This window comes from Alnus glutinosa, chromosome 7 (genome assembly GCF_958979055.1).
Source record: "Alnus glutinosa chromosome 7, dhAlnGlut1.1, whole genome shotgun sequence".
Lineage (NCBI taxonomy): Eukaryota > Viridiplantae > Streptophyta > Magnoliopsida > Fagales > Betulaceae > Alnus > Alnus glutinosa.
In genome coordinates this window covers 24851920-24879859 of record NC_084892.1, presented here as the reverse complement: position 1 = coordinate 24879859, position 27940 = coordinate 24851920, and the positions used below count along the sequence as shown (strand labels likewise).

The 27940-nt window shown below is 35.8% G+C and overlaps 3 protein-coding genes across 5 annotated transcripts; all 3 read left to right on the top strand.

Moving 5' to 3' along the window:
• The first annotated feature begins 3281 nt into the window (after positions 1–3281).
• On the top strand, positions 3282–5443 carry LOC133873862 (probable WRKY transcription factor 49). Of its 2 annotated transcripts, XM_062311644.1 has the most exons (4): positions 3282–3325; positions 3423–3731; positions 3831–3974; positions 4692–5443. In XM_062311644.1, the coding sequence occupies exons 2-4, from the start codon at positions 3478–3480 to the stop codon at positions 5158–5160; spliced, it is 867 nt and encodes a 288-aa protein (XP_062167628.1). In that variant the 5' UTR covers positions 3282–3325; positions 3423–3477; the 3' UTR covers positions 5161–5443. The 2 variants fall into 2 exon arrangements, with proteins under 2 accessions (XP_062167628.1, XP_062167627.1); XM_062311643.1 differs by lacking the exon at positions 3282–3325 and having other exon boundaries at positions 3337–3731.
• A 2969-nt stretch (positions 5444–8412) lies between these two features.
• LOC133872800 (ATP-dependent zinc metalloprotease FTSH 10, mitochondrial-like) lies at positions 8413–15277 on the top strand. Of its 2 annotated transcripts, XM_062310413.1 has the most exons (8): positions 8413–8653; positions 8748–8988; positions 9174–9245; positions 10027–10160; positions 10658–11143; positions 11286–12053; positions 13403–13630; positions 14666–15277. In XM_062310413.1, exons 1-8 carry the CDS (start codon positions 8603–8605, stop codon positions 15143–15145), a joined length of 2460 nt encoding a protein of 819 aa, XP_062166397.1. In that variant the 5' UTR covers positions 8413–8602; the 3' UTR covers positions 15146–15277. The 2 variants fall into 2 exon arrangements, with proteins under 2 accessions (XP_062166397.1, XP_062166398.1); XM_062310414.1 differs by lacking the exons at positions 8413–8653; positions 10027–10160 and having other exon boundaries at positions 8936–8988.
• A 9417-nt stretch (positions 15278–24694) lies between these two features.
• Positions 24695–27639, top strand: LOC133873949 (uncharacterized). Its single transcript, XM_062311757.1, has 9 exons — positions 24695–24841; positions 25943–26016; positions 26100–26165; positions 26261–26358; positions 26453–26490; positions 26582–26669; positions 26767–27087; positions 27178–27243; positions 27348–27639. The coding sequence occupies exons 2-9, from the start codon at positions 25956–25958 to the stop codon at positions 27498–27500; spliced, it is 891 nt and encodes a 296-aa protein (XP_062167741.1). The 5' UTR covers positions 24695–24841; positions 25943–25955; the 3' UTR covers positions 27501–27639.
• The last annotated feature ends 301 nt before the right edge of the window (positions 27640–27940 follow it).

Below are 27940 nucleotides of genomic sequence, written 5' to 3'. Positions count from 1 at the left end.
GAAAAGGGGAAAGTATTTTGGCAATGATTGATCTCAATTAAGATCCTGTTCATTTACCCATAACGGGAACGTGGCCAATTGGCCATCACAACACTTCTTCCATGGTCAAGAGGACATTGACGCACAATCTAAACTAGAAAAATGAAAAATATGAAAACTTTTACTACCATCAATATCTACAACAAAAATTTTATATGAGGCTTGACAAAAATGCATCAGGTTCTCGTGAACCCTACATATATTGTTCAATTATTATTATTATTATTATTATTATTAATTTTTTATTTTTTGTGAATAATATTGCTCTAACGTTGTGTTATATATATATATATGCATGACAAATTGACAATAACCAGTGCATAGATAGCCGGTCCTGTGGAGATAGGGACTGACCCTTCAACATTTCTTAACAAGGAAAGAGAAGAATTCTGCGGTCTATTTTCGAAGACGCCAAAGGACGAGATCAGGGGAAGGTGCCTCTGAGTACTACCCAAATTTCCAAAGGACCCCACTCAGTGACTCGTCCCTGCCCTCTTTTTGTTTTTGCCCTGAGACCGGGTTCGTTACACCGTCACTTCTCGTGGCGCCAGGACGTGGACAGCTCGAACCGCTCCATTCTCCACACGTGATCCTCGACACGGGTGGGACCTCGTTCCACACGTGTCACCCAATCACGAGCCACTTGGCCCCCACATTGGAATGGGGGGTTGACTTTTTCTCAAGAATCATACACGCCCACGGTCGCTAAACGACGCCTCAGCAGCAAGCTAACCTAAGCCCACTCTGACAAGTCAACCCGGGCTGTCCTTATTACGTAGTAGGGTCGCAGTGTTTTTCTAGGATTCACAAAGTCAAAGCGACATAGGACAGAAACTCAGGAAGTGCCCTCACTTTGAAGCAACCACCCGGATAGAATTCTAAATGGCCGTGGTGGTTGCATAATTAACAGCTACTTAATTAAGACTCTTAAGAGTAGATTGTGGTTGTCCATTTCTGGGATCAGCGAATCGGCAACCTGTCGAGGTGTTTATAGGCTAATCCTTACCAGATAATTGTGCCTTCCTTTTTTAATGATCAATTGGGTTGATGTTTAGTGCAGTGTTGTTAAGCAAGTTTAATGAATATATACTTACAATTCTAATTTCATTTGACACAGAAAAGTAGGCATTAATTCTGCTATGTGCATGTATTCTTCTAAGCAATTCTTATTAAGCTTAAATATAAATTGACCCACAACTTTTTAAAAGAACAATTACAAAATTACCATGGCACGATCTCGTTCAAATGAGATTAAGTTCAGTCGCTCGAACAAGGCAGAACAATATCACACGATAAAAACCCTTCTGAAACAATATGAGTCTATCAAAGACATCAACCGAAGATCTCGAGAGTAGTCGACCGAGCTTCGACTAGGTTGTCGACCAAACTTACCGGAATAGGCTTCCGTATTTTTATACTTGACCTATACAATAAATATTAGAATTTAAAAATTTCATGAAATATAAAATTGTAGTAGCTTACTAACCTTTTTCAACGCTATCAAGATTGATTTCAACCAATAATAGAATCACACAATATTGCCGTTTTAATAGGAGTAGCCTACTTATAAACCGGCCTGCATTAATTAGTTCTCTCGTATGCGATATTTTGTGTTGATCATTGAGAAGTTCTCTACGCTTGGTATTCCTAATACCTGTGGAAAGTCTCAACAGCAGACATTTATAACGTACCCTTCATTTCGTTAATTGCATCAAGATTGCAGGAATTTTGCTTTGCCTCTCACCTACGTACAGATGTTGACACAGAGAGAGAGAGAGAGAGTACTTATCTTCTTCCACTATATATTGTTGAAAAAGATTGCATGCCCAGTACGTTGTTAGTTCCCTTTGGCTAATTGATAGGCCGGTTAAGAATCTCTTTTCATTACTCTAGCTATCAGATTGCTAAGGAGTCACTAAATTTAACTGTAACAATTCAATCATATATCTGCCTGCCAGAAAGTCCTAATTAAGTTCCCATTTCCTTTTTCTATATATATATGTTTAACTCTAACAATTTGGTCACTAAATTTATATGATCACTCAAGTTTTTACAATTTAGTTTGAATTATTACTAGGTTTCATTTGTTTCGACGTAAAATGTTTCCTGTTAGATAATATTATAAGCGAAATCATTTTTTTAAGAAAATGATTTCAGCTGAAAACATTTTCGGCGTTTGGCTGGTACGGAAAATAGCAATAGCAACAGCAACATTCAGTGGCGGCCTCCCGCCGAAGTTTGCTGGATTTCAGCAATCTCTAGTAGCAGCGGAGAATAAACAATGCATTCGAGAATGAGAAGTTCAAATTCAAAAAATTGTTTATAATATTAAAAAACATAAACTATTTTATAAAGATTAAATAAGATTTTATGGTCAAACTAAAAATGTTTTGATTTGATCATCATTTTTTGTTACAATAAATACCAAGAAATATAGAAAACATTTTTCAAAATATACTTTACGCCAAAACAAATAAACCCTAAATTTAATAATAGCATGAATTAATATCGAGAGGTTGTTTACAAGATTGATCAACAGTTCTATAAATTTGATATCCATCCTCACGTACATACTAAAATTTATTGATCTCCACATTACTTTCTGTCATGTTTTATATATATGCATGGTTAAAAAAACTTCTCATTAAGTTTATCTATCAAATAATGTATGCTCACTTGATTTAAAGAATCTAAAAGGGAGGATTGATACCCGTGATTGAGAACAATAAAAAATAAAAATAAAAAAATATGGAAGAATTATTTTATTAATTCTTTAGTGGTTGACCTTTGCTTTGGTTGAACTCTTGCGATGGGTCAGGTAGCTTTGGTCCACCTTAATGCATCTATACCATCAGAATTCAGAACATTATAACAGGACAAAGACACATGCACTAAATGAAAATACAGAGAATGCAACAAAGTAAGAGATAGGTAGTGACAATGTATCTTATAATATTGCATTCAGCATCGGAAATAACCAAAGCCCAAGATTCTGAAGCATCAACTTGACGAAGAACTTAATAAATTTCTTCGAAAAGGACTGAAAAATAAAAACAAAAATAATGAAGATGCTTTCATGAATTTACCTTGGATGCATGCAGTAAAAGAAACCCCATGAGAAATAATGAGCTGGGGCCGCAATGTACAGATCGATAACACAGAAGACGTCACCGTTTGACACGGATGAATGATCTCTTAGCTAATTAGTCAAAGTCGAATACATACAAAGAAGTAACACGGCAACTTTTTTACTTTAAAAGTCAAGAGGCAAAGACGTAGACATCACGTACAACTTTCCTCTCTTCATCTGCTCCACTTATCTCGATCGATCGATATCCCTTCTCTTAGATTCTTTTACATCTTATCGTTTTCTTCTATTACAGCTTTATTTTGTGTTCCGGTCGGTTCGATCTTCTGATGCGAGGCTGAGGGACAGTAATGGAGGAAGTAATGCCTACTTGGTCAGATGTGTCGGAAGAGGAGCTCGTGAGAGAGCTTCTGGACGATCAGTCTCCTTTCTTTGTGTTACCGGAGAAGACGACTGAACCCAAGACAAATGCTTTCAACGAAGACGCCATTAACCGGCTCATCTCCACCGTCTATTCCGGGCCTACAATTGGAGATATTGAGAATGCATTATCTGTAACGACTCCCCGAAAGGACCACCAACTCCAAGAACTCTCACAAGCCAGGTTAATTAGTTTGGACTCCCCTTGTATATAAATCCTTGTTAATATATGTCTTGGAGAATATATATATATAAACATATATACTTTCTGTCTTTTTTGCAGAATTTCTATATTAGAAAGAGGTTTAAACAAGGTTGAGAATAAGTACACTCTGAAAATTAAGAGCTTTGGCAATGTGATGGCTGATGACGGATATAAATGGAGGAAGTATGGACAGAAGTCCATCAAGAACAGTCCAAATCCCCGGTAACCTTTTCCTGTATCTTTTTTCCTTTCCGTTTAATTATCACATAAAATCTGGAAATTACGTGCATGATTTAACTTCTGGGTTTTCAATCTTCTTTTTCTCATGTACATTGAGGCTCATGTATAATAATAACGCGAGAGGTACTGGGGTCCTTTCATCAACGTGGTCTTCCCTGAATGTCAGGGCATTGACCATGGCCGACAAGGACCAATTATCTGAATGTATTCTGATTTCTGCAAATGAACATGCATTATGGTATATATTAAACATGTGTATCGAACAGTACTTTTTCATGTGATGCTTTAGAAATCCTCCTTCAATAATATATTAGTTTAAATTGGCTTGTACAAAGGAATATTACTAAATACTTAATTCTCTACTCCATTTTTGCTCGTCCAATAAATGGAAAAGCTCAGTGCATCTGTGCATGGTTGATAATAGGGATGTCCAAATTTTAGTTCTTCTCCAAATATGGCAGGCCATTTACGATAAGAAGGGATATATTGATATATTAATGAAGGGGGGTGGTCATATTCAGCAAAAAATAAATATGGATTACTAGTGGAATCTTTTCTTTATTAAAAACCTAAACCATTCAACCTTTTTTTTATTAAAAAAAAAAAAACTGGGTTGGAAGAATATTTCTATTCTAACAAACACGTATCCAAAATTCTTAGATTTCTCTTATATTTCTTTGTGATTTTGATGGGAAACAGGAGCTATTACAGGTGTACAAATCCAAGGTGCAGTGCAAAGAAGCAGGTGGAAAGGTCGAGGGAGGACCCAGAGACACTTATCATCACCTATGAAGGGCTCCACTTACACTTTGCTTACCCATACTTTTTACACGACCAAAACCAGTATGTGGATCCAGCAATCAAAAAGCCCAAGAAGACTATCTCACAGGCGCAGGCCCAGGCCCATGAAGCTCAAGAAGCCCATGAGAGCCCAGCAAATCTTACTACTGGGCGGCCGGTATCAAGCCCACCCGAGGACCGAGAAGGAATTATTATGGGCTCACAAGGGTTGCTTGAAGACATGGTGCCATTCATGATCAGAAACCCTCCCAACAATACATTCTCAAATTCTTCTTCTTGTTCGTCTTACCGCTCGCCTCCAACTTCACCTTCTTCTTTGTCTTGGTGTCCTAGTTATTCTGCTACATGTTTTGATATAGGCATCTAGCATTAGATTTTATAAGGTTAATTACCTTTGGTGGGTGAAAAGTGAAAACCGATGAGGATTGAATAATATATATTCAGTCCAAGATCAGCAAGATATTATCTTAAGATCAGATTAATATAGATTTCAAAGTCGTTTAATATAAAGCAAGGGACAATCTTTTAGTTTATAGCTAGTTAGTTTATTTTGATCTTTCAGCAACTTGTAAAATGTAGGGGGTCGTCTTGGACTCTTGTGTTGTGTAAGAATAATCACAAGCACTATTTAGTAAAACTCAATTATTTCTCTTACTTCTTTCTTGGTAGAGGGTCGGTAAAAAGTTTAGTAAAAGACAATTTATTAGCTAAACTCGTTCAATTAAACTGATCACAAATTGTTGAGGTTGAAGAAAGAAAGTTGTTGTGGCTTCTATAAAAGAAGTTACATCCAAATCCATTGACTTGCTAAGTTTTTATTACAAATTGACTACAATTCACATTGCACTTACCATGTCAGCGTTAAAATATAGATTGTCACATAACAGTCCATATAGCATTCATTTTCATAAAATATGAAGTGTCACGTGATTTCGGAATAAACTTGTCATAAAAGCTGCAATACCTCGAACATTTTCCTTGATTTATGGTTTTGAATTAAATGATATTCTAACACAACATATTATATCAAAATTTGCACCCACTTGAAATTTCTTATATATTTTGTCTCCCAACATATTTAAACCAAAATTTAGTTAAGATATGTAATGATTGAGTGTAGTTATGTTGGGCAGTCCCTCCTGTGTTAGGGAACCAACCCACGTGCATACATGTATGTAAAACAAAATGGGGCAAATTTTGCTTGTTTTTGAAAATGCATATATTTATAGGGTTCATTTGGGTGTACAATCTTTTTGAAAAATATTTAAAATTATGAATATCGAAATAATTTATTTTTTAAAATTATGTTTCGATGGTTTAGAAAAACAAAATTAGATAAAATTGAATAAAATCTTAATAGAATTTGAATTTTAAAAAACGGTATTTGAAAAGTAAAGAGAGTAGTAAGATGTCGACCAATTGAAAGGAGAAAATAGGGGCTTTTTCGTACAATCATTCCACTAGAGATTGAGGTGTCATTTGTAGTATGATTTTGCTGAAATTTCAATATGTTTTTCCTATCAATGAGAGTTTGATATTGACTAGTGTTGAACTTTAATTCAGTATTCAATCACATTTTCTTATTCCTAGAGATTCTTGAATACTTTTTCCTGCTAAATCGGGGTAGTTGATTGAATCATGTTACATAGCATGTTTGGGTAGCATTTTGTTTTTGATTATTTTTTAAAAACATTTTTGGGTAGATTTTTTAAATTTAAATTCTACTCAAATTTTATCTAACTTTTTCTAATTTTGTATTAAGTTTTCTAAACCATCAAAACAAATTTTCAAAAAACAAATTTTCTCAATATTTACAATTTTAAATATAGTAAAAAAATAATAGAATATAATGCAAAATAACCGCACACCCAAACAAGCCACAGTCCAAATGTTTGAAAATTTTGTGCTGCAGACATGTTGAGTTGCAAAACATTAATTGTTACTTGCATTTTGTGTAAGATTGGTGTAATAAAAGAAAAAATTGTGGTAGACAACCATATTAGTTTTGTTTCTATCAATTGCACGATCAATTTGGGCACCAACACCATGGTTCATTTGTATCATAACTTTCAATATCTATCATATTAGCATTATAATGTGCTTTTGAAGGATGGTTTGTTTTTATCTATTGCGGATGCTCTAAGGCTTTTTGATTTTAGGAATGGATTTTCATAAGAATTCATTCCAACTATCTAATAAGAAAATAACATTTAAATGAATCAAATAAATATTTAAAAAGTTTGATGTATAATTCTTTTTGGAAAGTAGTTAGCTAAAATATCGTATATGGGGTTCGTATATAAAAAGTGTGATTTTAAATAAAATCACACAAAATGAATCGTTTGAGATTGTGCTTTTAAAAAAATTGTGATTTGAAAACATATAAAATTTGCGTTTTCAAATCATGTGTAAGATGGTATTTTTTTTTATTTTATTTTTTAAAAACGCACAATTTTTAAAGTTAAACTGCTATTATAAAGGTTAAACTACGATGACACTGTTTTTAAAAAAATTAAATTTTCAAATCATACTTATGCTCCGTTTGTTTCGACGTAAAATGATTTTCGACGTAAAATGATTTTAGGGAAGTCATTTTTTCTGAAAAATATTTTTCGCTGAAATCATTTTTCGGTGTTTGGTACGTACGGAAAATAACAAATATTTTTTTATATTTTTATTCAATCATATTAACCTATAAAAATCAATTTTTATTCAAAACATATAAATATTAATGTAAAATAATATAAAAATCACCGGAGACGAGATTCCGTCACTAATTGACAGGATTCCGATCACTTTTATTGGATTCTGGCTAGAAGATAAAGGTCGGAATCCGGACAGTCTCGTCAAAATCTGAGTTGGCCGGACGCCGGCATACTGGCCGGGATATTCTGGCCAGATCCGGCCAGCCGGCCGGAATTTGGTCTTTTTAGACAGATTCCGGCCAGGTGGCCGGAATACAATCAGACTGGTCACCGAAATCTGGGCCGACCGAATTCCGGCGAAGATGGCCAGATTCCGTTGCCGGATTCTGGCGACATTGTCCTGAGGTTGTCGGATTTCGGTACCAGCAAGATTTCGGTAATGGTCGACTGCTTTAACGTGAAGGTCGACTGTGTCGTTTAAAAGGAGTCGAATGCGTCTGGCGTCTTCGGAAAATGATTTACGCTTTTAAAAAGCGTAAATCATTTTCCGAAATTTACAAAGCATTTTTTGTCAAACCGAAATCATTTTTCGGTTGACTATTATTTTCGTCTCTACTAAATACCAGAAAATACAGAAATCATTTTCTAAAAATTATTTTACGCCGAAACAAACGGAGCATTAATGGATTCACAAATCCGAACGAATCCCTTAGTATAAGGTCCAAATGAACTGGGCTGTATTGAGAAACGAAGAGGGTCTAGAAACACATGTTAAATTTTAGTTCCCCCGGCCCCGGCCCATTTAGTTAAAATCTCGATTTATTTCTTTGTACAAGACCAGCAAACAAGCAAGGCAGCAAAGGATAAAATTGGCGAAATGACGAAACAAACCCACACAAATTGGCTAAATCTATGCTTCATTGCAAGGCCACTTACGTAATCTGAGTCAAAACATTTTAATTAAGGCGGTCTCTAATTCTGGCTAACAACCGGAGGTTCTTTTTCCCCGTCTCCAGTTCCCTCACAAAAAACGCAAGTAAAAGTTCATTCCGTCAATATTTCAATATCCGGACTCCAGAAATTTTCTCAGCAACCAAACAGCCTCCAATTCTCTCTCGCGCGCTTCATACGAATCGACCAATTCATGTCCCGATCGTCGACGCAATGATTTTCTCAAGAATCGGACGCTCTTTGTCTCGCTTCTCTTTCCAAAGAGTAACACCTTATTCATTTCTTCTTAAAAAAAAACCCAATTTTTTTTATACCTTTTCAGATGAATAATTAAATATTTTTATGTTTGGCTGTCCAGAATGTAATTTCCGGTAACTATGCCGAGAGGGCTGTGTTGGCCAATGAATCGCTCTCGTCCTCGACCGGCAATGCGTGCTTTTCAGGCGCCGATGGTAGGCTAGGGCTTGTGAGGGGCTATGTCACATCTGTTGGAGCTGGGAAGCAGCTCGTTTCGAATTCGCACTTGTCTAATTTCAGGTCCGTCCTCGCAAACCCTAGTGCTCGGCGCTTTTTCTCGAGCCAGGCGCCCAAGAAGAAGAGTAAGTGGATAATGAGCGCTTTTTCTTTTCAATTTTTTTGTTTTTTTTTTTTCGGTTTGATAGTTTTTAATGCTTTTAACCATTTCTTTTTGTGTGTGTGTGTTGTCTATCTATATATATATATATATATATATATATATATATATATATATATATATATACACACATACATTTGGTTAATGTAGACTATGAGAATTACTATCCAAAGGACAAGAAGGAAATTCCCAAAGCGAATGAGCAGAAATCTGAGTCGAAAGGTACGTTTTTGTTAGTTCTAGTGCTTTGTGTGATATGCTGATTTTTGTTGGAAATGGATCAATTAATTTTTTTTGATAAGTAAACGAATTATCAATAAAAGTGCAAAGATACATCAGAAACGCTTAATTAGGAGAAGAAAAAAGAACAAGGAAATCATTAAAGCTAATCACTAAAGGAGCTAAGCATGCAGCTGTCCAAGAAAAAAGAGAATAAAAGAAGAAGGTCTTAAGCTCCTCCAACGGCCTTTCTTTGGCAGTTTGGATTTATATTTCTATTTTTTTTTTTTTTTTTATGCTGCCGGCTTTTGAGAGGTGGTTATTCATAGAGAATAAGTAGAGATTTATGTCGGAGGCGAATATCAACTGGAGTCCTGTAGTTCACGGTGGCCGAAGATGGTCATCATAATTTGTTTTGTTTAAATTTTCCATCAATCATCTTCCAGGATTTCTGAGTGATTTTTGGCTACAACTAATCCAGTTTTTTTTTTTTTGGTATATAATTGGCTACTTCGTTGTTCACTTATTTGATATGATGAACTGAAGCTGTGCAGTGGGTATTATCCTATAGATGACACTGTTGGTATCTAAATATGATGTTAAGGCTGACAATTCAATGTACAGCCACATAGTAGTCATTACTTTGTGCTACAGCGGCGTTTTCATTGTTCGTTGGATTTACAGCAGCATGTTATCTATTTGCTTCCGATCCTTTTTTTTTTTTCCCGGATGTTAAAGTGTCATTTGTGATCTTATGATGTTCATATTTTTTGTACTGTTCCAGGGGACTCGAATACTGGTGATCATGGGAATTCCCAGGAGAACTTGGTGAAGCAGTTCCAAAATTTAATTGCTCCATTACTGTTCCTTGCCTTTATATTTTCGCCAATTTTTGTCAGTCCTCATGATCAGAAGCAGGTCATAGTTTTTCAGTACTCTTTCAGCAGTCAGTTTATTGGTTTCTAGTAGATATGTAGGTCGTCTAAGTCATTGCCTTTGGTGACTTACCATTTTTGAAATAGATTGCAATAGTAATCAGCAATTTATATTGCATTAACTTCTTTGCACTTTGTAACACTCGGAATGTTGATGCCTCCATCCATCCTTCTTGTGGCTGCTAATATCTATTATTGCACCATTTTCACCTTGGTATGATGATGTTGCGATACATTTGGGGTCCAGCTTCTGCAGATTACTGATTAATAGCATGAAATAAGTAAACTCTTTTAAACTTTATGGTCCTGAATATTGTAAAATTTTTTATTGGATCAAGATAAAAAAATTTATTTTCTTGAATATTGTTGGTCCCCACCCCCCTAAATATGGATAATTTCTTATAGTTTCTGTTGTGTATTTGATTGTACTTCGTTGTTGTGTTCTTAAACTTTTCTTTAACTGATTGATGTATTCCTCAGATTAGTTTCCAAGAGTTCAAGAACAAGCTACTTGAACCTGGTCTGGTGGATCGCATTGTTGTTGAAAACAAATCAGTTGCAAAAGTTTTTGTGAGGAGCTCACCACATGTTAAAAATGAGACCAATGATGATGCTGTCCAGGGTCCTGTCAATGGTGCCCCTGCTAGAGGAAATGCAAGCCAGTATAAATACTATTTTAACATTGGAAGTGTTGAATCTTTTGAGGAGAAGCTGGAGGAAGCGCAAGAAGCATTAGGGATTGACTCTCATGATTATGTTCCTGTAACATATGTAAGTCAAGTGAATTGGTACCAAGAATTGATGAGGTTTGCACCAACAGCATTGCTTTTAGGATTTGTTTGGTTCATGGGGCGAAGAATGCAAGGTGGACTCGGTGTTGGTGGTACTGGTGGAAAAGGTGGCCGTGGAATATTCAACATAGGAAAAGCTAATATTACAAAAATGGACAAGAATGCAAAAAACAAGGTTAGCTTGGTTCCCTGACTCTACTCTGTGTTATCATACTGCTTTATCCTTCTTTTTTTTTTTGTTCATTATCATAGCAAAATGAAATTCAAGAGGGTTAATCAGCATGACCATCCCTTTTGATGTCTTGTATGGTGTACAGGTATATTTTAAAGATGTAGCTGGTTGTGATGAGGCAAAGCAGGAAATCATGGAGTTTGTTCACTTCCTCAAGAATCCAAAGAAATATGAGGAGTTAGGAGCCAAGATTCCAAAAGGTGCGCTTCTTGTGGGCCCTCCAGGCACCGGGAAGACACTTCTTGCAAAGGCAACTGCTGGTGAATCTGCTGTCCCTTTTTTATCTATATCTGGGTCGGATTTTATGGAAATGTTCGTTGGTGTTGGACCATCAAGGGTTAGAAGCTTATTTCAAGAGGCAAGACAATGTGCACCTAGTATAATATTTATTGATGAGATAGATGCAATTGGTCGGGCTAGGGGGCGTGGAGGTTTCTCAGGTGGCAATGATGAGCGTGAAAGTACTCTCAATCAATTGCTTGTAGAAATGGATGGTTTCGGAACCACTTCAGGAGTTGTTGTACTTGCTGGCACAAATAGGCCTGACATTTTAGACAAAGCCCTGTTGAGGCCTGGCCGGTTTGATCGTCAAATTGCTCTTGATAAACCTGACATCAAAGGTCGTAGTCAGATTTTTGAAATTTACCTGAAGAAGCTAAAACTGGATCGTGAGCCATCGTTTTACTCTCAAAGACTTGCTGCTCTTACTCCTGGATTTGCTGGAGCAGACATTGCAAATGTTTGTAATGAAGCTGCTTTGATTGCTGCAAGGAATGAGAGGACTGTGATCACTATGGAACATTTTGAGGCAGCTATAGACAGGGTCATAGGTGGTTTGGAGAAGAAGAACAAGGTAAACTTTATCTCAGTCATGCACTTCTTTATTTAGAACTCTGTACTAATGTTGTTTGTGAATACTTGGTATGATTGATGTACTCTGTATGAAAGAGCAGTCGGCTCTGGGCTTGAATTTTTCACTAATCTCCAGAGCTACTTTTCAAACCAATTTTATTTCATTATTAGTTATATATAAGAAAATATTTCTCCTTTAACACTTCGTAGAAAACTTTTCACATCTTCATGTAGGAACATTTTGACAAAACAGGTGCTTAAATTTTGAGTTTAAAAAGTGAAAACATTAACAGGGGCTAACTTATTATTGAAAAAAAAAAAAAAAAAAAACTAAAAAAGAAGAAGAGTGGCCTTGTGGCCACCCTTAGCGGAGGAGAGGGGTGTCCACATGACCATCTCTTTCTTGGTCAGCGGCGGCTGTGCGGCTAACACAATAGGTCAAGGGTGGCCGCACGACCACCACAATAGGCTAAAGGTGGTTGCACGGCCATCCTCCATTTTTTTAGTAAGTAAAAAGTCATTTGTTTATGTTTTTTCAAAATAAGCAGAAGTAACCTACAAAAAACATTTTCTTCAATGTGGACCCCACCAAAAAATACTTTTAAAAACATTACTCACTTTTGTCACGTCAAAGCACTTTTTCAAACAAAAAACACTTACCTGAATACCCTAACAAACATCTCCTCTATCTCTTTGTTTCACTTATCTTCTTTAAATTTATGCACATGATTCTGTGACAATCATATATGTTAGGATCAGTTAAATGGCGTACACTGACCAAACTATGACTTATAAATGATGGTGGTTTCTTGTACATTTTTTACAAACTCTAAACTGTAGGAAGTGTGAAATTTTAAAAATTCAAAAAGAAAACCTTTTATACATGAATTGATTTATGTATTTTGTCAGATTTGGAAATTAGATGCCAAGGATCTAAAGACATCATTTCTATTGACTTTTGCTATTTAGGCTGAATAAAAGGAAGGTTTTTATTGAACCAACACTTGACTATGGTCCTGAACGCTAGTGTTTGCCACCCATCAATAAGTTGGTTGGTTGATGTTTACTTATTTGTAAATGAGATGGTACATTTGTCTCTCTATGAGCCTGTCTCTCCCAGTGTTGGAATTTTTGGAGAGTAACAGTCGAGCACTGAAAGACAGTTTGCATGAATTTTTGAATATAGAATAATTCTGTTAACTGCTTATGGTATCAGTTAATTCGGTGGTTGACTTCTGAGTGGTGATGGCATCATCATTAATTTGAAGATGGATCTAAACCTCTAACAATAGAGCCATTCCTAAGCTCATGTATCAAGACATGTAAGCCATTACTTGTTTCTTTCCACAGGTAATAAGCAAGCTAGAGCGGCATACTGTTGCTTACCATGAGTCTGGTCATGCTGTTGCTGGTTGGTTCTTGGAACATGCGGAACCCTTGCTTAAAGTCACTATTGTTCCTCGTGGTACTGCAGCACTGGGGTTTGCTCAGTATGTTCCCAATGAAAATCTATTAATGACCAAAGAGCAGCTCTTTGATATGACTTGCATGACCCTTGGTGGTCGAGCTTCTGAGCAGGTGATTTTACAGTTCCTATTTCCCTTCTTTCCCCATTTTGCTGGATGTGTTAATATGGACTTGTTTAGAAGTGGAAATATTGATCTATTATGAAAGTGCTTATATGATTTTTTTTTTATATAAATAATTTCTCGTAATTGAGATTTTCAAGGTGGGTTTAGCTTCAACTCTTCAATGGAAAAATAAAATATGACATGAGGTGCAGGTTTGGACTGTGATGTTCATAATTCATTGATCATGTGATCGGCTGCACACAATGTACTCCATTCTTTCTAACTAAATAAGTTTTGTTATTGTGATTTATTTCTAATGGCTTTTATACATTGATAGATGATGATCATTTTCATTGCTTAGAAACTCTTAAGGAATGTGAACTTCAAATGCTGAAATTATGTGATATTCTAATTTTCCTCCTCTTTCCCAGTGACATCTTACAATAAACAAAGCATACAACTTCATATTTGTGCGCAGAAAGTTGATGAAACCACTAGCACAAAGTTGTTTTCATGACTATTCCATAACATTGACTGCAGAGCTGTCTCTCTCTTACCCTCTTCCCTCTTTCTCTCAACAACGTGCTGATGTTTGAATAGTCTGTAGATACAAACAATTATTCGGTCCTTAAATGGATATTCTCTTGCAATTAGTTTACCAGTCAGATGATGATGGATCATGATACTTAAGACTCAGGCCTCGAGTTTTACATCTGAAAATTCAGCAATGTAAATACCGAGTCCCTCACTTTTATGATTGTCACAACATTTCTTATAGGTGTATAAATGTTTGAAGTACACATAATATAATGCAATTTTGGGCAATGATTTACCATCTAAGAGCATTTGAAATGCTTCAAACCTTGAGCCAAAATAATTCTGGGTTTTTCATCACTAAAGAGAAGCAGTTTAATTGGGGCTCATGCCGGTCTGACTGATTGACCTGCTTCTTGAGCCTAGAAAACTATGTTATGTTTGGCCATGATAGATAGACTTCTGATAGAGTCAATTAAACATGGAACTCTTTGTTTCCTTGAATCAGGTTTTGTTGGGGAAGATCTCAACTGGAGCCCAGAATGACTTGGAGAAAGTGACCAAGATGACCTATGCCCAAGTTGCAGTCTATGGTTTCAGCGACAAGGTGGGTCTTCTTTCGTTTCCTCAAAGGGAGGATGCAATGGAGATGACCAAGCCCTACAGCAGCAAGACTGGTGCAATTATAGATGGTGAAGTTAGGGAATGGGTGGCGAAGGCCTACGACCGCACTGTTCAGCTGATAGAGGAGCACAAGGAGCACGTAGCCCAGATTGCAGAGCTGTTGCTTGAAAAGGAGGTCCTTCATCAAGATGACTTGGTCCGAGTATTGGGAGAGCGCCCATTCAAGTCAAACGAGCCTACGAATTATGATAGGTTTAAGCAAGGGTTCCAAGAAGAAGAGAAGGAGGGTAAAGAGACCACAGAGGGTGGGGCAGTGGAGGATGGGAAGTCACCACCCTTGGAACCAGAAGTTGTGCCTGCATAGTGTTGGCAAGGTTTATAGTTGTATAAATAAAATTTTGTTGAAGCTAATTTATTCATTCACCATCTCCTGTATTTGAACTAACTTGTAAAAAAACATTTTCTTACATGGAATTATAATGTCTCCGTTCTGGAATGCTGCCTTTAATGTTTGAATTGCTGTCCTAATATTAGAGTTACGATATGATCTACCCTGCAGGATGCGCAGGCTTGGAGCTTCTGGCCTGCTCTTTATGAAGGTATAGTATGTATCTTCTTCTTTCTTTTTTTGCAGGTGAAGGTTTAGTATATAGCCATTGAACTTGTGGAAGTGACCCCTTTCCTCCATATTTTGTTCTGAAGACAATTCTCAATCGTGACTGCTTCTGAAGATGCCTGGCAAAGGCAAAGAGCAAAAGGACAAAGTATTACAACTTTCACAGCCTATGAATTTGGATATACTTAAAGGGAAATGATTTTTGCACAACTAAAAGTGTAAAGCTTTTAGACAACCGAGACACATTAGTGGGATAGGTTTTACCGGATAGTGATAAAAAAAAAAACAACAATTATATAATTTGTATACAATAATAACTCACATGGGGTGGGGCCTACCACTACATGGGCCTACCCCATATAAGTGATAGTTGTGTAGAAATTGTGTAATTATTGTTTTTTTTTTTTTATCATTTCTCAGGTTTTACCATACATGGATCCTACCAATGTGTTTTAATTATGTAAAAATTGTACACTTTTAATTATGCAATTAACCCATCCCTTTGAAATGCACAAGGGGACTCCGTATCCAGCGTTGGTGTGAAAGGAAAGGAAGCCGTGATGCCTAAATTTTGTTGACTTTGTTGCGTTCTCCTCTAATACTGGATGAAGGCTTGCCCACATGGGCTTTTGTTGCTCTAGGGTCACATAATTCCTGTTTGTGAGCCCCCCATGTTAAGGTTCGTCACTAGCAAGTGTCAAGTGGTGAGTGCAGTCATTAATTAGTTAAATTCACTTTGGACCGCTCACAGTGAGGATTTTTTTTTTTTTTTTTTTTAAAAAAATATATTGTTGAAGCAAATGTGTGGTGTCCCTTAATATGCCATAAGGGTCTTATCGGACAAAAGGGGCTTCAAAGCTGTGATTTTCGGCAGAACACAACAAAATCCATACTCTTGTCAACCTCATATTGTAATTCGTGGCGTTCAAATGTACAACTTACCCATTTATATCTCATGATAATGATAAAATTGATCTTTCCTACTCATCACGCGCGGGATGCTGCAAATGAAGTTTAGATTCTAGAGCACGACGTGGCAGAGTGGATTTTGCCAAGCCACATCTCGTAATGACAGTTGTTGGGTCATTGAATCTGACCACACGGATCTATATAACTCTTTTTCTTTTTTTTTTTTTCTTTCTTTTTTAATTTTTTAAACGATAAAGCAGATTGATTATCCAATGCAATTTCCAATTGATTAATGTCCTCCCATTATAAAAGGGGCCGAATCTGCATTTCTTTTAAGAACACTAAAATAGTAAAATTGGATGGACTCTGACTCTGACTCTCCCATATATATATATATGTGTGTGACAAGTTATTTTATGATGGGACTTTCATTTTTGTTAGGCAGTAGATTGATTGATAATGGGAGGCAGCGCGGTGGAAATCATTCTGGACCAACCATAATTGCTTTTGAGAGTAAAAGACAGCCCAATGCCCATTAATCCAACAAGCATTAATTATTGTCCTCCTTGTTGGATGGCAAACAGATCGATGAAGATAAAAGATAAAAGATAATCTCCATAAACCAGTATTTTATTGCATATATCATTTGTGGAGGTTTCTGATTGTACCCAATTTGAAGTCATTTATGTGTATGAGTGGGAAGCAAGGAGAAAATAAGAATTGAGTGGCTCTTGGATACCAAATAAGTGTTAGACTCGACAAAACTTGAATACCAAATAAGTGTTACATAAACCAAAAACTATATACTTTTAAAGTTGCTGATTATACTTGTCTTAACCATGATTTGTGAATTAAAATAAGTGGGATTGTCCTTAATTTTCTGTAGGTTTTTCATTTTTAATTGATCTTTATTTAATCAAATATTTATTTCATACTGTATATAAAAGGTAAACTTGACAAAACTCAGAATAGTAGATAAAAATTTAAGATACTACACAAAATTCAAAATATATAAAATATTCATATATATATATATATATATAAAGGATAAAATTTTCTGCACACGCATTGTGTATAGTCCTCACTGGTCACTAAATTGTTATTCACATTATTGTATTTATTATTAATTTAAAATTAATGGTCCAAGTGAAAGGTATATAACAAAAATATGCGAATAGCATTTTTGACGCAGAACCAAAATCCAAATCACCCCACCTCCCCCTGCCCCCTTCCCATGGAACTCCTAATTTTTATCTTCTAGTCAACGTGCTTTAATATATGAAAAGGACAAATTACGTGCTTTATTTTCTGGTCTACTTTTCCCCGTCCTTTTCTGGCCTAACATTATGCAAAGTAAGAAAAAACAAAGGGAGAATAGGAAAACATATAAAAACAAAAAAGTTTTTAAGTTTTTAAGTATTCTTTTTTTTTTTTTTAAAAAAAAAAAAAAAGAAAAAATTGGCATTTTAGGAAGAAAGCAACAACTGAAATTTGTTTCCATCCATTTTAATGTCCGACACGGATGGAAGGACCTGTTTATCAAAAATTAGTAGTTTGACGTATCTAAGTGTCACATTTACGAGTTTGGAGGCACAAATAAAAAGAGGGTGGTAGTTGGGTGGGCTTAAGTATATTTTTTTTCCTAAAACAATTGTGAAGTATCGGCTTAAAGTCTATTAGAGTACTATATATTTTAATATAATTTTTTTACAAACTCACGTGACAATCCATATGAGTGCTGCGTGATGTTATATGGATGGAAAATTAATCAACAAAATTTAACAAGAAAATTAAAATGAGACTTTAATAAAAACAATAGTATCCCTAACACCACTCTATAGTAAAAGTTATATACCCTTACCAGTACTCTAAAAATGATGATTTACAAGTCAAAAATCATGAAATACCTGCTAACATCACAATTGTGAGCATGCCATATACATTAAGGTAACTTATTAATAATATCATACACGTTAAAAGATCTAATGTCATTACAGTTACTAATATTGCATGCATGGTGTATCCAAGAATAATCCTCTAGGTAAGGGGCCTTTAGGCTCGAGATCAACCTAATAAGACCCATCTTACAAGCAACACTGGAAGCAAGCTAGGTCTAATCAGACCCTAGACAATGAGCATGCCAATCTCGGTTAAACAACATCTACAAAAGGTTATAACCATGCCATGTGAACCCTAACGCCCCAATATTCCTAGGGCAAAAGGGAGCAATCACCTAATGGAGTGGGGTCTAGGAAATCAAATCGGTTATTTCTAGACCCCCTCACCCAAAACAACCATTACCGAGAAAACACTCCATGAAAAGAAAGGGAAATAATTTATTCACAAGATACTCACAATTTTCTTCCAAACAGCTTTCTAAATTTCCTTCTTTTCCTTACAAAGCAAACCCTGATTTAGGCATTAGAGTGTTCCTCTGCCGGCACACCCAGGGAGATTGTAACGCCCCAAAAAATTAATTAACTGGTAATTAACTTCACAGGTCATTTCAGAATCCCATTCTACAATAAATAAGACTTAGAATCTCGACTCCTCGAAAAAAAAAAATACTACGCAGCAAAAACATAAGATATTTCCATCAACATTAATCATTACAACCAGAGCATTTGCTAAGAATCGTCACATTAACTGAAATCATACTAAACAAATCATCGATGTAAAATATAAAATTTAAACGTTAATATACAATCATGTCTCAATTAATGCTAAGTCTACAACGTCACCCAAAAGTACTAATTACTATGAGCGGCCTTCGAAATCAAGCAATCAGTCCTCAAGCATTAATTGGATTGATATCATTATGCCAAACGGCCGTATCAGCCTCAAGGTCCATCTCAAATCCGACATCTAAAGGTAGTTCAACTATAAAACAATACATATTTCATAAGTGAAAAAGATATAAGCGTAAGTCCACGATTTAGCGAGTAATAATACATATGGTGTACATGTTATCATATAGTAAACTCAATTATTTAGCAAAAGATTGTAAATTACAAGCAGTAATATAAATGAAGTCTTTTGTTGAATAAACAAATGACATGATAATGCATTATATTTATATAATACATCATATATTAAGTGAGCATGTCATATGCTAAACAATATAGTCTACCCCAGATATTAATCCATTCTCGGCAAGATTGGCGATGTCTCGAGGAACCCGTAGTACAATACTAGTGTACTGGATATTGTCGTATACTGTCATATACTAGCAGTCCGACTGAGTCCGACCTCAGGTGACCCACGTTATTTGCAAAGTCGTAATAATGACCCTATCAGTACATAGTGTTCCTGTCACAAAACAACCATTAGATCCAAAGTCAAACATAAAAGTAAATCTTTATAACCATAGGGTTAACATAACCATAGGATTAACATATATAATAGTAATCCTTTGAAATATAAGTTAGGTTAGAAAAGTTATTTCCTTTGAGGAACAAGAACCAAAAAGGTCATTTTCTTTATCCAAATCACTCTTTCACTCTTACTAGGGTTTTAAAATCAGAGAAAACTGAAAATAAGGCTTTAAGGGTCGTGAGGGTCTTATTCGTAAGCGTGAAAAGCTTAAGATATGATTGAACCATCTGATTTTTCAAGTGCAGTAAGCATCAAACATTCAAGTTGTACCATCGAATGTTAAATGTGTAAATAAACAAGTTGTGAAAAGCTTGAGAGTTAGACGAAAAGACATTTCACCCACTTTTTGAATCAGAACCAACACGATCTGACCATACTCTAACTATTTAGGCATGCAAAGGAGCTGACAAATATACGACTCATTATTGTGACTATGCATTTACCATGGGGGCCACCTAAATTTCAACATCCCCGTGGAATATTCGAGCAAATTTCCGTCATCTGACTAAATGATCTAGTTCTACGTGGGAATGTGGGGCAACTGGTGTACCCAAAAATAATCCTCAATTTGTAATGGGTACGTCCTCATGCCTGAGGTTGACTTAATAAGGCTCATCTCACTAGCAACACAATAAGCAAGCCGTGCCAATCAGGCCTTAGACAATATAGGCATACTGGTCGTTCCAGTAAAAAAAAAACGTTTGCAGAAGGTCATAACCAAGCAACGTATACCCCAACAGCCACATGTAACCTAACGCCTCAATATTTTCAAGGAACGAAGGAGTAATCGCCCAATGTAGTGTGCTCGCTCTAGGGGATCGAATCAGTTATTCTTGGAGTACTCCACTCCCTCGAAACAACCATCATGCCGGAAACACTTGATAAAAAGAAGGAAAATTGTACATTCAAAATATCGATATGCATCATTCTTTTCCAAGTAGCCTTCCAAATTTCCTCTCCTCCTCTCCAAGTAAATCCTGACTTTGGCATCAGAGTGTTAGCCCGCCAACACTTCCAACGAGATCGCTTGTTACTTGCTTTTCTTTCCATTGTAGGTTTCGTTAGCCTGAAGTACCGTGTTTGACTAATTGATTATATTCTTCAACAATGTAATAGGCACAGAGGCACAAATGTGAACGGTTGAACTTGGAAAAGTACTGCATATGAATATTGCTAGTTGCCAATGCCAATGCAATTAAGTATATAATATTTTGCCATCACTTCCATGACAATTAATAAAATATATATGTGCATGACCCGCGTTTCCAATGTTGAGGATTGTTATATTTCTCGTGTGTAAGTGGAGCATGCGTGCCTGCATTTATTATTATTATTATATATATAAAAGAAACAGAAACACATAATTGAAGCCACAATTAATTAGATTGAAAATGACTAACTAACCTAATGTAGACCACGGCACAGCTCGTTTTGCGATTATTTTTTTTCGATGTGGGAGGAAATTAATAATATAATTGGAGGGCAAAGATTTACACAGTGGCCAGCAAAAGTACAAGCGAAGTAGATATGAAAAAGGGAAGAAAACGATGGAGAGCTTTGTTTAATACTTTGGAAACGCAGTTACGTATTTGAAAAAGAAACGTGCGTTGTGGAGGTGGTGAGCTACCCTCCCTCTCAGCTGCCTCTGGGGGGCTTCGAAAGCTCCACCATTTCTAACTCTTTCTCTCCATTATTTCAACCACCTGGGAGGGCTTGGCTGGCTGTGAGCATGACCTTTCTTTTATCGTGTTGCTCCCTACAATTATTATTTTACAACGCTTTGATTATCATTGGACCTCCTACCTTCTTCAGTGGGGTTTGGTCGACTCGGGAAAGCTACAGCAACGGAGATTGAACACTGTGTGTGATCTGGCCAGCAACTCATCAGCTCATCGGGCCTTGGGATGATGCCCCAACGCACCAATATTATTTTATTATTTTTAATACTAGCCAATTTCTTATTATAATATTCCTGGGATTTTTGGTTTCGATCTTCTTTTTGCAACTCTTCGTGAAGAGTTTACATGGGTGCCTATAAATTGGACATGGAGACTAAGAATACATAATTCACTCGAATTTTATATCCCAAACTCGATCTATTTGTTTCCTTTTGGATTTTCACCTTAATGGGAACAAATTCTTTCATAGTATTTTCATCAAAATTTCAGGACAATTAATGTGATACTTACTATATCAGTTATTAAATAATAATAAAAAAAAAAATTACAATTAAGCTTTTCAAACTGTCAGCCGTTTTGCAAGTAGTCCAACGAACTACCAACGCTTGGACTCTGACCCCTAAACTACTAAAAAGTTTCAAAAAGAGCAATTTTGAAACTAAAAGAAAAATGAATGAAAAATTGAAAAGAAAAGACCAAAAGTGAGTTGTATATTTTATATTTTTTAATATATATATATATATATATATACACACACCCAGAGCCGGTTATCCGGTTATAACCGGGTTTCTAAAAAATGAATAACCAGCTTCGGCTTTGGGTGCCCGGTTATAAATGACCGGATACTAAACCGATTTTCCGAAGCCGATTGGTGTCCGGTTACAGTTTTCCGGCCGGTCATAACCGGTCCGAAATTACACCCATAGTGGGAACAAATTCTTCAATAGTACTTTCATCAAAGTTTTAACACTTACGTGACAATTCATGTTGTACTTACCATATCATCTACCTAAATAATTCAATTTTCGTTGTTTAATTTTTTTTACCATTAAAACATTGTCACATAAATTTGTAAAGAGATCGAGGTTGTAATAAAAATTGTACCCCAATCATTTTCCCTTACTATAAGTCTATTACAAATTGATATGATAGTGTACGTCGTACTTATCAAATCAGCCATAAAACAATTAAATTTATCAGTCAAATTTTATTGATTAATTTTTTCACCCATCTAGCCCCATGTGACACTCAAATCAACTGTCAGTCTGTCATGTAGATTTATACATAAATTGTAATAAAACATGTAGTAACCAAATATTTTCATATCAAGATCTTCTACAATTATTTGTCCAAATTTAAGAGAATTCTGGTAGGTGATTGTGAGAGACCAATTACAGGACCCACCTGACCATATAAAAATTGAGCTGTCCAACTGCTTATTCGGTCAAGTGGGTCGCATAAATAGTTTCTCACAATTACCTGTCTGAATTCTCTCAAATTCGAACAAATAATTATAAAGTATTATAATCCAATATTTTCCTCATTCTTAAGGTAGGGAAATCTAAAAATTCTGAGCTTCGGTAGTATATTTCTTTCCTTGGTAAGAAAATGATTCAACACACCCAACCCAAAAGAAGACAAAGCGAAAACGAAGAGTTATGCCAAAGAAAAGAAGGCAAACTCATATTAGTACTTTTTTTTTTCCCCTACACTTGAATGGTAAATAGAATGGTGAGTTTGATTAGCCCAAAATATCTATGGTAAAAGGGAATGTACCAACAACTCTAGCAATTTCAATGTTGACACGTTCCTAATTTCAATCATTCTTCTTTCACTATTTTTTTATTTTTTTTACTCAATCAAACACCTACAAGCCAACCCTCCTTGGGTGCATTAATGCTGATTTTTGTCCTTTTAAAGCACTAAAAAAAATCATGCTACATCTCCATCTGTATGTACTATGTGTCGACAAGTGTCCAGAAGTGTCCAGATGGTTTGGTTTAGTTTGGCATGGGAATCAAAGGCTACTAATAGCTTTCCCCTATCAAATGAGTTGAACCGGAGAGGTCCGAGAGATACAGTTAGTTGTAGTGCAGTACTGCAGTGACATTTTTGCTTAAAAAATGTAAAAAAATATCAATTTAGTCTCTAATAAGTGTTATTTATGTTTAAGCATATGAAAATTATATATTTTTGAAAAAAGTTCACTTAAGGTACTGAATTTTTACTCTTTTTTAAAGAAGATACTTGAACTTTAAACCGTCTCAATTTATGGTATTCATTTTTTTGAAAAGTCATAATTAGGGGTCCTCCATTTGGATTTTCCATTAAATCCTATCAAAATTTTCAAAATACCCATCTTTTTTAGAAGAAAAAAAAATTGCTAGAATTTAAGTGTTGGTTAGAAACTTAGAATTTAACAAAATTTACAAAAATACCCATGCCTGAATTTTTTTTTTTTTTAAAAAATAAATGCAAGGTATTTTGATAATTTTGATAAGATTTAACGGAAAATCCTAATGGATGACCCTCAATTGAGACTTTCCGAAAAAGAAATACCTTAAATTGAGACGGTCTGAAGTTCAGGTATCTTATTTAAAAAATGTAAAAGTTCGATACATTTAAGTGAAGTTATCCCTATATATATATATATAATAACATGTACTTCTCAAATAATTTTGTAATAACATTAAAAAAAAAAAAAAAAAAAAAAAAGGTGTTTCTCGCATGCTCAAAAATTACATAACGCTTTTAGAAATGGGATCCCAAAAACTCTTACGACACAATTTGACACAAATTTTAAGTAGAACTCATCTAAAAACCAACTTGCAAAAAGAAAGCGTTCTAAAATTATAATTAAAATTGTATTTAAGTCGCGTAAAATTGATAGGAACACAATCGTAGATTTTTAGGAAACTTATATCCTTTTTCAAACTGACTCCTCCTTTCTCTCACTCAACCGCATATTATTAGATAGCTGTACACCACATCCACACGCATATACCTCCTCTAATCCCTTCATGCTTAATTCCAAATATAATACTTCCAATACTTTATATCAATTTGGTTCTGCCCAATTTTAGGATCCAAATCCTGAAAAAAAAGAAAAAAGAAAAAATTCTGGAACCTTCAGACAACGAGGGAGTGATCTATGGACAAAGAGGGTGTCCACAAAAGTACACGGGTTTTAACTTATGAGGTCCGAGCTTTGAAAACTGTGGCCTTCCTGTTACCTTCCGGTCGTTTTCTTAATCATTTTTGTTTTGAATTAATTAAACGTGTTTAATGCAACTATCTAAATTTATTAATTTTAAATCAAAGAGACCTTGGCCAGAGGCAACGGCTTGTGCCTATTTAAACCCACCTCTCCCCCTCTTCTTCCTCCCCCTCTCACTTCCTCCTTCATCGGTCACCTTTGTATTTGCATTTCTCTCACAAATACCCACTTTAGCTTTTTCTTTCTTTGCTCATTTCGAGTTTGGTAAGTCCTTCTTTTGGCTCCCTTACTTTTTTCTTTTCTTGCATTTTTAGTTTCCTCTGGCATTTCAGCTTTCATTATGATAATGCTTCGAAAAGCTTATCCATTTTGGTGTTCTGGGTGTTTGCGGTTCGATTACTGCTTATTTAATTTGCTGTGTTGGGTTTGGTTTTTGTGTTCTTTGAATTCTTTAGCAATGAATGGTTTGTCTAGAAAATGTTGTCTTCTTCCGAGTTCAGACTCCATTTTTTTTTTTTTTTGTGTGTACACTTTTGGTTTCAGAGTTTTATGTTTTTTGTGCTACTGTTCCAATACCAAAGCTATTGTCGGTGTTGGGTTATGTCTCAAATTGAGAAGTCAAGGTTTATTTTTTTTTTTTTGTTACAAACTGAACTTTTGATTTGCTTTTCAAATGAACCCCTTTTAATCTACTCAATGTATTCAATTATTTTGTTAATTTTGAGGCTTGAAAGTTGATATTGTGATATATGCATTGATAGCTACGTTTTGTTCAAAAAAATTTCTTAAATTTCTATACTTTTTGTTTGTTCGACATCAATTCACGCCAATGAAACACTTGGAGTCTCGCAGATGAAAGTGGTGGAGTTTTTCTATTCAATGTATAATAATCCCCTTTTAGTAAGGCCGGAAAAGTTTGTATCTTTTGAGTTGTATTTGATACGGAAAGGGTTTGCTAAATCTCATGAACTTCGATTAAAGAACTCCGATGATCCTCATATGTCTTTGTCTTTGTTAGGCGGAGTTAATATTTGTTGCCAGCTAGTTGTATAATAATGGAAACCTTTGAGAGCTTTTACGTGTTTATTTGGGTTTTCTAACCCCATAAAGTCTCTGGTCCACCTGTTCTTGATTCCATATCTGGTAGTGGTTGTAAATTGTCCATTCAGAAACTGAAAGAAAGCCTTATCCTAAAATGGACCCTCTTTCCTCCTCTGTTGGTAATCTGAGTCAATAGGGACCTCAATTATTTGGAAGCCATGAAACTTTGTCGTTTAAGACTCAAGATGAATATGCATATAAACTTTGGTGGGTTTGAGTTATCGTGGAGCTTAGTATTCACATGTTTTCGTTCTTTGCTTAAAGGTTTCTGAGCAAAATGGTATTCGAGGAAATCTACAGGCAGGGTCAGAGGCAAAAATATGACTGCCTTCTGTTTGGTAAGCCATTTTCTTCGGCACATTTCGCTTGCTAATCTGAATTGCCACAGGGAATGATTTTAACTATATGTTTGAACTTGCAGATCTGGATGATACTCTGTATCCTCTTAGTTCTGGTATTGCCACAGCATGCCGCAACAATATAGAAGGTAAGTCCCTTTGGTTATTAGTGCCTCAGATTTCTCTATTATACAGCCAATTCTGCAGTTCTGATATGTATATATGGATGGTGCCCTTGCTGTAGGTTATATGGTCGAAAAGCTTGGCATAGATAAGAGCAAAATCCCTGACTTGTGCAACCTTCTGTACAAGAACTATGGAACAACAATGGCTGGTCTTAGGGTATGGTTTTGGTTAATTTACTTATATTTATTTATTTTGCTGGTAAAATGGGAGCACATAAATTAATTATATTTTATGTGATTGTCCTTTGCAGGCAATTGGCTATGACTTTGACTATGATGAATACCACAGGTATGGAAGTTCCCCCTTCCGTTCATCTCTTTTACTATGCTGGTTTTACCTTCAATTAAAGGTATTGACCTTTCACTTTCATTTGCGACAGTTTTGTTCATGGAAGACTACCTTATGAGAACTTAAAACCCGACCCTGTTTTGAGAAGTCTTTTACTGAACCTGCCTTACCGCAAAGTTGTAAGTTAACTGATTTACCAAATGGATGGTGGTACCAAAGAGTAAAGGCCATGGTGTGATTGTGTTCTTATGCTCTTTCTTTCTATTTTGCAAATAGATCTTCACAAACGCAGACGAGGTCCATGCGGCCAAAGTGCTTAGCAAGCTTGGATTAGAAGACTGTTTTGAGGGGATTGTCTGCTTTGAGACCCTGAATCCTACTCACAAGAGCACTGTTTCTGATGATGAAGATGACATTGAGTTTGTGGGTTCACGCCCTACTGCTGCTGCTACTAGCTCTCAAATATTTGACATCATTGGGCATTTTGCTCAGCCTATCCTCGTTTCAGGATTACCAAAGTCACCCATTGTCTGCAAACCTTCAGAAGCCGCCATAGAACAGGCTCTCAAAGTAGCCAACATAGATCCTCAGAGAACTGTAAGAGCACTTTTTCAAACCAAAAACAAAAACATAATCAAAACTTTTTACTGGCATATCTGTTTACCGTTTATGTTCTTGCTCTTTCAGTTGTTCTTTGAGGACAGTGTCCGCAACATACAAGCTGGAAAACGTGTGGGTCTTCAGACTGTGTTGGTAAGTTCCTGGAATATTTTGTGCCATAAATATGGATCATTGGTTGCTAAAAAAAAAAAAAACTAAGGCAGGGATATCCTCTTGTGGCTCTTCCACTACTGTAGGTCGGCACTTCCCAGAGAGTTAAAGGTGCGGATTACGCGTTAGAAAGCATTCACAACATTAGGGAAGCAATACCGGAACTGTGGGAGGGTGACATGAAATCAGAAGTTGCTTACTCTGGCAATGTTGCAGTGGAGACTTCTGTGACAGCCTGATGTTATTCAAAAGAGAAAATCTATGTATTTGGGATCTTAGCATCATCCCCATCCCCAATCTCATTGTGCATATGATGTAGCCGCTTCTTTGTGATTAATTATTTTATCCCAAAAGTGGTCCTTTTCATTTTGGCTACAACTTGGTGTTTAATTCCTCCTCTTTTATTGGAGATCCTTTTCAGTGGAGTCATAATCAACATCAATCACAGAATGGAAGGTTGGAGTGCCGTGCTAATCAATGTAGTATATAACATTACTCAAAGAATAACGTTAAAAATTGTACTTTGAATCCTCCATTATATTACTTTGTTGACGTGAACGTGTCAATCGATCAAAATATGCACAAGTTTATCATTGATGAAATATAGGCAGCCAAATCTATTGGGAATTTGAAGTACTATAAGTAGGAGGAATGTGAATTTCTTCAATCATTTTATTCT